Source organism: Physeter macrocephalus, unplaced genomic scaffold (assembly GCF_002837175.3).
Source record: "Physeter macrocephalus isolate SW-GA unplaced genomic scaffold, ASM283717v5 random_252, whole genome shotgun sequence".
NCBI classification, from domain to species: Eukaryota; Metazoa; Chordata; class Mammalia; order Artiodactyla; family Physeteridae; genus Physeter; species Physeter macrocephalus.
In genome coordinates, this window is record NW_021145538.1 from 10,232 (window position 1) to 19,081 (window position 8,850).

Below are 8,850 nucleotides of genomic sequence, written 5' to 3' on the forward strand. Positions count from 1 at the left end.
AAAAAAAAAAAAAAAAAAAAAGGCCATATTGTATGATTCCAACAGAATCAGCAAATCCATAGAGATGGAAAACAGATTAGTGGTTGCTAAGGGCTGGGAGGAGGGAGAATGAGGAGTGACTGCTCAATAGGGATGGAGTTTCTTTTGCAGGGGATGAAATCAGTCTGGAACTAGATAACGGCAATAGTTGCAAAACCTGAATATATTAAATGTCTCTAACGGTAAATTTTATGTTATTGCATTCTACCACAATAAAAAATTTTTTAAAAACACATTTACACATAAAATGTATTATATTATATATTTAAAGGGTCTGGCACAGTGCCTGGCATATAGGAAGTGATTTAAAACAAAACAAGAAAACAGTAACCATTATAGAGCTAGAAGTGTCCTTACGGTTATTTTGGTCAATCCCCTCATTCCCAAATGAGACAACTAAGCCCCACTGAGGGAAAGGAAAATGACCAGTGTTACGTAATAACAAAACTTTTATTTCTAGTACGTATCATAGTTTAATCCTTACCACAATCCTATGAAATAGGATTGGCATTAATACTCTCGTTTTACAGATAAGGAAATTGAGGATCAGACAGGTGACCCTAAGGTACAAAGGGTCAGAAATGACAACCTGGTCTAATTCCAGTTTGACTTTGAAAAGCTAGAGGGCCTAGGACTCAGGCCTCTCCTCTCAATTAAATCTCATCTTGTCCCCTGGCTTTATACACCGACTATACGCTGATAACTGTCAAATTCATGTTTCCAGCCCTACTTCTACCCTGAACTCCTGACTCCTAAATCTAACTCTACTTGACTGTTTAACAGACATCTCAGCCCAACATGTTCAATGAGAACGTCTGATTCCAGGCCCCCCCAGACCAGTTTCTCCCATCTCGGAAGACAGTCCCACGATTCACCCAGTTGCTCAGGCCCCAAACTTGGTGAGCACCTTTTATTCTACTTTTTCTCTCACACCCCATAATGATTCCATCATCATGTCCTATCAGTCTATCTGCAAAATATAGCCAGAATCTGACCCCTTCTCACCAGGTCCACCACTACTGTCACGCCTAGACTGTGCGCTAGCCTCCCAACTGGTCTTCCTGCTCCTCCACCTTGGCCCCCTATAGTCTGTTAGTGTAAGCGACCTTTTACAGGTATAAATAATACCACATCACTTTCCTGCTCCAAACCTTCCAATGACTTCCCGCTACACTCAGAATGAAATCTGAACGTCTTTCTGTGGCCTTCAAGGCTCTCTGCCTTCACCTTCCACCACTCTCCCTTCTGCTCACTCCGAATCCAGCCACTTCTCAAATACGCCAAGCTCAGTCCCGCTCTGTCCAAAACCCTTCCCCGACTGTCGCACAGTTTGCTTCTGCACCTCAGGTCTCTGTTCGAATGTCATACCCTGAATGCCATGCCTCCCACCATTCTGCTTTACTGTTCTTCACCTGATAAGACATTATTTACTTACTTATTCACTGTTTCATCTACTAGAATAGAAGCTCCTTGAAGAAAGAATTCTGCTTGGCTTGTTTAGTGCTGTCCTATAGATATTCAGTGACATTTGTTGAATAAGTGCTCCCCAAGTGTCTCTAGGCTTCCACGAGCAGAGCACAGATTGCGATGTTAGATATACAAATCCACCCCTCCAGCCTCTTCCTTACCTGTCCTTGTATTTGGACAACTTCTCTTCCTCCCAGGCAGTGTTTCCACCTCCAAAGTTATCCCGGATGGTTCTCTCCAGGCCCTGGAAATGGAGAAAACTAGTAATAGCTAAGTACAGTGTCTGGCACATTCTAGCACTTATATTTCACTGACCAGGAAACTGAGGCACAGAGAGGCACCTACCCAAGGCCATACAACCAGTAAGTAACCAAACTGGGACACTTGAGTCTACGCATACTTGTATGCCAGAGCTCCCAGCTCTCAACCCCTGTGCTATAGTAGCTAGCCCCCTCCTCTTATACTGCTGGTGCACCCACCTTGTTGAAACTGTCGACCAGTCCCCTGCAGGTGTGACATGGATGGGGCTCAGTGGGGGAAGAAGACTTGGGAGGCGGAGAAAGCTGGACCCAGACCGGGCCAGGGAGGCCAAGGAAGAGGCTCAGGCCCCAGAGAAGAGCTGGGATTAGGCCCCTCGGGGCCCGTGGGGCCATCTTTTCCCAGGCTGGGGACCTGTAGACAGAGGACATGGGGAGGGTTCGCTGGAGGAGCCATGTGGGAAAGAAAAGCGTGGGTTCTGAGGTGCCGCGGGTCTGGGAGCCCAGATCTGTGTTATAAGAAAAGAAGGTCTAGACTGGGGTAAGGCAGAGGGAGGGGAAAGAATTGGGGAAAGGAGCCTATTCTGCAATTCCTGGACGGGAACAAGTAATACTCGTCACCGCGGGGGGAGGTGGCCTGGATCCTCGGCAAGGGGGTAGGAGTCAGCCCATTGTTTCAGGGTCGGGATATGGTTCTTAGGGGCTGGATCAGCGGAATTAGGGAGAATGGATCAGATTCCTAAATATTGCGGGAGAAGACGTCGGATAGACGGTCTTGGGGGGAAGAGTTCGGTACCCAGGTCCGGGGAAGGGGTGGGGAGGAGCCCGGCTCCGGATATGAAGAGAAGGGGTCAGGTTCGGGGTCTGCAGACTGCAAACGCACGGCCCCCGAGCGGGCAAGGAAGGATCCAGATCCACGTAGGCCGCGGAGGAGGAAGAGACAACCCACCCAGCCCGCGGACGCCACAGGCTCAGTCTCCTCAACGCCGCCGCTGCCGCCGGCTGCGTAAGACGTGCGCCCTCCGCCGGCTCTGCAGTCCAGGAGGCGGAGCCCGCGCCACAGCGAATGGTAGCAGGCCATGTACCATTGCGTCACCCCACGCCAGCCAACCAGAGGCGTCGCCGTCCTGCACCTGTCCGGGTGTTAAAGGGGCGCGGGGATACCAGATACGGGGATAGTTCGGTCCAGCGGCTGGGTCACTGAGACACATGTGGGAGACACGGGTAGAAAAATAGCGTCTGCCTTTATTCAAGTCCTGTCCTCTGCCTCAGGCCCCATCCCGCATCCCGTCCCCGGGGCCCGGAAGCAGCTGTCCAGGGCGGGCTGCAGGGCCCGGGATACCTGCTCCGCTTTCTCCGCGAGCCGCCAGGGGTGGGGGGCTGCGGGCCCCTGCAGGGTCCCCAGGAAGTCGGGCAGCTGTGAGGGTAGTGAAAAGACCGGCACGCTGCGGAACAGGGCGGGCACGGCGTCCGGGGACAGCAGTCTGTCGAAGTAGGCCCCGACGTAGCGGCCAGGCGCCCGACCTTGCAAGAAGTCTGGCAGCAAGCAGCTGAGCGAGGCGGCGAAGGCGTCGTGCGGGCCGTGAGCCCCGGGCGCCGACGTCGCGTCCTGCAGCCATTCGCGGCACAGCGCCACGGCCCCGGGCGAGAAGAGGAGGATCACCACGCCGCCCTCCTGCAGGGTCTGACGCCGCTGCGCGTGGAACCAGGCCAGGGGCCCCTGCGCACTCAGTTCGCGGCGGCTCCACAGGTCCACGGCCACGCGCAGCGGCAGCTGGAACAGCGCCGAAGCCAGGGCGCCCACCAGGCGCTCGAAGCCAGCGTCGTCGGCGGAGTACAGGAGCAGAGCCGCGCGGCTCCTGGCGGCCGCTGTGGGAAAGAACAGAGCAGGAGCGGAGACGTGAGCTGGCCAGAGGCCCGGCCCTCTGGGGGCCGCCCCCCGCCCGGAGCTGGCTCACACTCACCCCCCGCGCGGACGTCCTCCTTCAAGAGCCTCAGCCACCCTGTGAGGGGAGAGGAGCGGAGGCAGCCGGTGAGCCCAGCCGCCGCCTTCTCCCGGCCAGCTCCCAGGTCCACTCGAGTCCTGCCCCTGGGGAATGGGGAGCCGGGAAGTGCTCACCTTTCACGTGGTTCTTTTTGAGGAGGAGGAGAAGGAAAAGCATAGCGGCCAAGAGTAAGCAGGCCAGCCAGATCAGGGCCCAGCGCCGGTGGATGTCTAGGAGACCCAGGGGAGAAGACAGGCTTGTTAGAGACCCCCACTTCACGAAGGAGAAAAACGAGGCTCAGAGAAATGAAGAGATTTGCCCAAAGTCCACAGCTCACAGGATCAGTGTATGAACATAGACCCATTTAGTTGGGTGACCTTGGATAAGTGACTTCCCCTTCTGCCTCAGTTCACCTCTGTAAAATTGGGATAACAATAGTATCTACTTCACAGGATTGCTGTGAGGACTATATGTATTAATACACATAAAGCACTGAACAGAGTGCTGGGCACAGTAAGTGCTCAAATGTCAGCTAAGATTATTGACCCCTAAGGGACTTCCCTGGTGGTCCAGTGGCTAAGGCACTGTGATCCCAATGCAGGGGGCCTGGCTTGGATCCCTGGTCAGGAAACTAGATCCCACATGCCCAACTAAGGGTTCACATTCTGCAGCTAAAGATCCCGCATGCCGCAGTGAAGATCCCACGTGCCACAACTAAGATCCAGCGCAGCCAAACACATAAATAAGTAAATAAATGTTTTTTAAAAAAGATTATTGCCCCCTAAGCCTAGGGTTACTGGACCCTTGACCTCACTCTCTTGGATGACTGCAACAGCCTTCTAACTGGTGTTCCTGACTCTTTTTTGCCTCTAATTCATTACAACATGGCAGCCCCAGAGATCTTTTTTTTTTTTTTTAATGTATTTATTTATTTATTTATTTTTGGCTGCGTTGGGCCTTTGTTGCTGCATGTGGGCTTTCTCTAGTTGCGCCGAGCAGGGGGTTACTCTTCGTTGCGGTGTGCGGGCTTCTCGTTGCGGTGGCTTCTCGTTGCGGAGCATGGGCTCTACGTGCACGGGCTTCAGTAGTTGTGCAGGCTCAGTACTTGTGGCGCACGGGCTTAGTTGCTCCGCGGCATGTGGGATCTTCCCGGACCAGGGCTCGAACCCGTATCCCCTGCATTGGCTAGCGGATTCTTAACCGCTGTGCCACCAGGGAAGTCCCCCCAGAGATCTTTTGAAAATACAAATTTGGGGGCTTCCCTGGTGGTACAGTGGTTAAGAATGCGCCAGCCAATGCAGGGGACACGGGTTCGAGCCCTGGTCCGGGAAGATCCCACATGCCGCGGAGCAACTAAGCCCGTGCGCCACAAGTACTGAGCCTGTGCTCTAGAGCCCACAAGCCACAACTACTGAGCCTGCATGCCACAACTACTGAAGCCCTCGCTCCTAGAGCCCGTGCTCTGCAACAAGAGAAGCCACCGCAATGAGAAGCCCACATACCTCAATGAAGAGTAGCCCCCGCTTGCCGCAACTGAGAAAGCCCGCACGCAGCAGCAACAAAGACCCAATGCAGCCAAAAATAAATAAATAAAAAATAGATAAATTTATTTAAAAAATACAAATTTGATTATAGCCTTTTGGGAAGCTCCTGCTACTCTTAACATAAAATCCAAATTGCTTACATCGGCTCCCAAGGCCCTACATGGCCCTTGCATCCTAATCTCATGACAGAGGCCTATCTCTCAAGACCCTCCAGCCACATTGGCTACCTTGGAGTTCCTCAAAAAAGCACCCCAGAGTCTTCACAAAAATGCATCTCTTCCCCCTTCATCTAGCTCAGCCTTCAGAGTTCACCTCCAACCTTTTCCCTGAACTAGGTCAGGTCTCCATTATATGCATTCAGGGCTTTGGACACTTTTATAGTGAATGCTTCAATAGACCACACTTCCTAAATGATTGTTTAGCAAATGTCTTTCTAGCTTCTATGGCTGGCATGGGGACAGGGAATGTGTCTCTTTGGTGATGCAAGGATCCCTGCAAGCGCCCCTTGTGGTGTTTGAATTAATAAAGGAATGACCCTCTGATTGAAAGTCTAAGGCCATTGTGTATGCTCCCCCCAGGAATGGTCCCTGTCAAGATTCCAGCTCCTGGTACAGAGAAGAAGGGCAGTTCTTGTAATACTCACACTTTTCCATGGGGCAGGCCCATAGTGCTCCCAGGTCATCGTCCCACAGCTGTAAGACACAAACAAAACCAAATCCAGAGCCCCCAGCTTGGTGTTCAACACCCATCAAGTCTGGTCCCAAATTTCCAGCCTCAGCTATGCATATTTCAGACACACACACACAGCAGCCACAAGCTGCTCTGCCTTTGCTTATGCTGTGTCTATTTCCTGGACTGTACCTTCCTACTGGTGCCAGATTGGGCCCACATGAAAAGACCCTTCCTTGAAGCTCTCCCTGGAACCCAAAGCTTAGCACATTGGTTATTAGCTGTCTTAACCCAATGGTTATCTCTTTGCTGGTCTCTCCAGCCATGAACAACTTGGGGACAGGAACTATGCTTCTTCAACTCTTAGCTTCCCTGGGGCTGGACACAAAATAAGCACACACAGATGGTGGGTGGATGCTAGAGGGACAATGAGGAGGCCCCTGCCCCTGAAGAGTGACAGTTTTCCTGCTAGGCACAGGAAGAGGTAGAAGAAGTTGAAGACAGGGTTTGAGGCCTGCTGCCTTTGGGCATTGGGGAGGGCCCTCCTGCCACCTACTCACCTGAAGACACTGGCCTGACTGCACATCTTGTAGTAACGGCCCTCCAAGACGAGCTGCCCTCTGCCAAGCCAAGGGATGGGTGCTGTCACCTAGAGGCACCACACCTAGGAGGCCACCAGGCTACAGCTGGGCAGAATAGTAGGGGGGAGGGTCTGGGAGACTTTTGAGAGGCCACTGAGAATAAGGCCCAGGTCTGAGTTACCCCTACATTCCCAGAGACCAGCACAGGGCCTGGCACAAAGGAGGGGAAATTGAATAGTGAAAATTTGAGGCCAGGTTTGAAGTGGAGCTGGAAAGGGACATGAAGGAGGGTCCCCCATCCCTCACCGTGGATGCCCTGCTAAGCAGTGGAGTGCAGCCACTGGGTTCCAAGGCGCAGAGTGATCTGTTGTCCTGGGGGCCTCGTGTCTCCACCAGCAGCATGTCATCCTTGAGGGGCCCCAGGGAGTCTGGAAAGGGTGAGAGCCCACTCTGAGTGAGACCCAACCTGGTTGAGGGCTGCCACTCCCCTGCCCCATGCCTGACTTTCACCCCCAGGAGCTGGCACTTCCAGGGTCCACCCCTATTGCAGTGGCCCTGCCCCGGCCTCCCCCAGGTCCCACTCACCAGCCCACAAGCACTCTTGTAGCTCCTGCTTCTCCCAGGTGCTCACCTGCTCAGAAGGGGCCAGGGTTAGGGGCACGAGGAAAAGCAAAAGCTGAGGCCAGAAAAACCAGAAGAGAAGGGACAGACAAGGGGAGGCCTGTCAGGTTGGGGGGCGGGGTCTGGACTCTGGACCTGACCTTAGGCAGATCTGGGATCAAGGCTGAGTAATTAGGAATCACTCCATCTTTCTCAGCCTCAGCCTTGTGAGGTCATCTGTGCTAAAGGGCCTTACGGCCGTAAATTAACTCTTTTCAGTTCTGACAGAACACTTTATGCACTCCCTTCTCACCTAAGCACCTTCTCAAAGAGGCCTCATCTGACTGCCCCTCTTGAAATTGCAACTCCAACCCTCCTTTATCCTTAGTATTTATATACAATTTTAACATACTGTATAATTTACTTATTATGCCTATTGTCTGCCTTTTTCCATTACAACATGAACTCTTTAAGAGTGGGAACATTTACTGGTTTTATTCACTGACATATCTATTCCAAGAGCTTAAAACAGTGCCTGAAACATAATAGCTCAATAAATCTGGAATTAATATTTTTATAACTACCCTTTGAAATTATAAAGCAACCCATTTCTACAGGTAGAGAAATAGGATAATTATAGCAATAATCAAAGCAGTTAACATTTATTGAGAATTTAATTTGTGCCCGTTGCTAAGGTGAAGCACTTGTAACCACTCTATGAAGTATTCAATAGTTACTATTATCATCCCCATTAAACAGATGAGGAGACTGATGTTCAGAGAGGTGAAGTGCCCAGGGTCCCAGGCCATGCACTGGTAAAGTAAATAGTGGAACTCCTAAAAGGGAAGCTGGTAACCACTTTGCTCCAGGGACCCAAGGATAAAGTGGATTCAGAAGACAGTGACTGGGAGTCCGTGGAGGTCCTGATCCCAAGCCCGGCTCTCTGGCGCCCCTTTCTTGCCTGGACACAGATGTTGGGGTGGCCTTTCAGCAATGGGAACTCAAGAGCCTTCTGTGGAAAGAGGGTAATGGGTGGGGTCATTAAATTTGGGCCCCTAGGTTCCCCTTCCTTTCCTAACCCCGGGAACCTCCTGCTGCCTCGCTTACGTTCACAGTGACATTCTCTAGGGGCAGCGGTGGGACCAGCGGCTGGCAGGGGCCCCCATCCGGTGCCTGCCAGCACAGTGTGGCCTCAGCGGGTAGTGAGCACGGCGCGTCCAGCCGCCAGGCCCGCGGGGGCAGCAGCTGCAGCCGGGCGGCACGCCAAAGGTTCCGGTGTGCGCGGGGGTCTGCAGGGAGAGGGTCTGGTTACTGCGTGCCGGCAGGTCCCTCCCGCACAGCTCCCACCCTGGCAGGGCCGGTCCACTCACCCTCCCTAAAGGGGCAGATGCTGGTCCTTACAGAGTCGGGCTCCAGATGCCACACCTAGAAATGAAACGGGGCTCCACAGGTCAGTTCAACCCAGCCAGCACCCTACTAAGCCCTGGGGATGCATTCACTCAGCCCATACAGTCAGCGCTCCTTGGCCCTCTATATTCCCTGTTCCACATCCTCGGATCAGAAACATTCCAGGGAGGGCTTCCCTGGTGGCGCAGTGGTTGAGAATCTGCCTGCCAATGCAGGGGACACGGGTTCGAGCCCTGGTCTGGGAAGATCCCACATGCCACGGAGCAACTGGGCCCGTGGGCCACAACTACTGAGCCTGCGC

At 53.0% G+C, this 8,850-nt stretch overlaps 2 protein-coding genes across 14 annotated transcripts in view; both read right to left on the minus strand.

Annotated features, from left to right (window-relative positions):
- CRELD1 (cysteine rich with EGF like domains 1) overlaps positions 1-2,818 on the minus strand; it is an 8,327-nt gene extending 5,509 nt beyond the window's left edge. The window contains exons 1-3 of one of the 3 annotated variants that reach the window (XM_007113729.4): positions 2,713-2,818; positions 1,986-2,178; positions 1,668-1,750 (exon numbers count right to left, since the gene is read on the minus strand). In XM_007113729.4, the coding sequence (XP_007113791.2) occupies positions 1,668-1,750; positions 1,986-2,159 (257 nt within the window). In that variant the 5' untranslated portion in view covers positions 2,160-2,178; positions 2,713-2,818. The other 2 variants (XM_028484852.1, XM_024123980.1) reach the window with 2 other exon arrangements.
- Positions 2,819-2,876: 58 nt separating this feature from the next.
- The window catches only part of IL17RC (interleukin 17 receptor C), a 13,828-nt gene continuing 7,854 nt past the window's right edge, over positions 2,877-8,850 (minus strand). For 4 of the 11 annotated variants that reach the window (XM_055082735.1, XM_055082732.1, XM_055082730.1 and 1 more), the window contains 10 exons: positions 8,513-8,567; positions 8,250-8,431; positions 8,104-8,154; positions 7,128-7,218; positions 6,849-6,970; positions 6,522-6,581; positions 5,936-5,984; positions 3,883-3,978; positions 3,728-3,766; positions 2,972-3,632 (listed from right to left, as the gene is read on the minus strand). In XM_055082735.1, coding sequence (XP_054938710.1) covers positions 3,013-3,632; positions 3,728-3,766; positions 3,883-3,978; positions 5,936-5,984; positions 6,522-6,581; positions 6,849-6,970; positions 7,128-7,218; positions 8,104-8,154; positions 8,250-8,431; positions 8,513-8,567 — 1,365 coding nt within the window. In that variant the 3' untranslated portion in view covers positions 2,972-3,012. Of the gene's footprint in view, positions 3,633-3,727; positions 3,767-3,882; positions 3,979-5,935; positions 5,985-6,521; positions 6,582-6,848; positions 6,971-7,127; positions 7,219-8,103; positions 8,155-8,249; positions 8,432-8,512; positions 8,568-8,850 lie in introns of all 11 variants that reach the window. The other 7 variants (XM_007113737.4, XM_028484846.2, XM_028484848.2 and 4 more) reach the window with 5 other exon arrangements.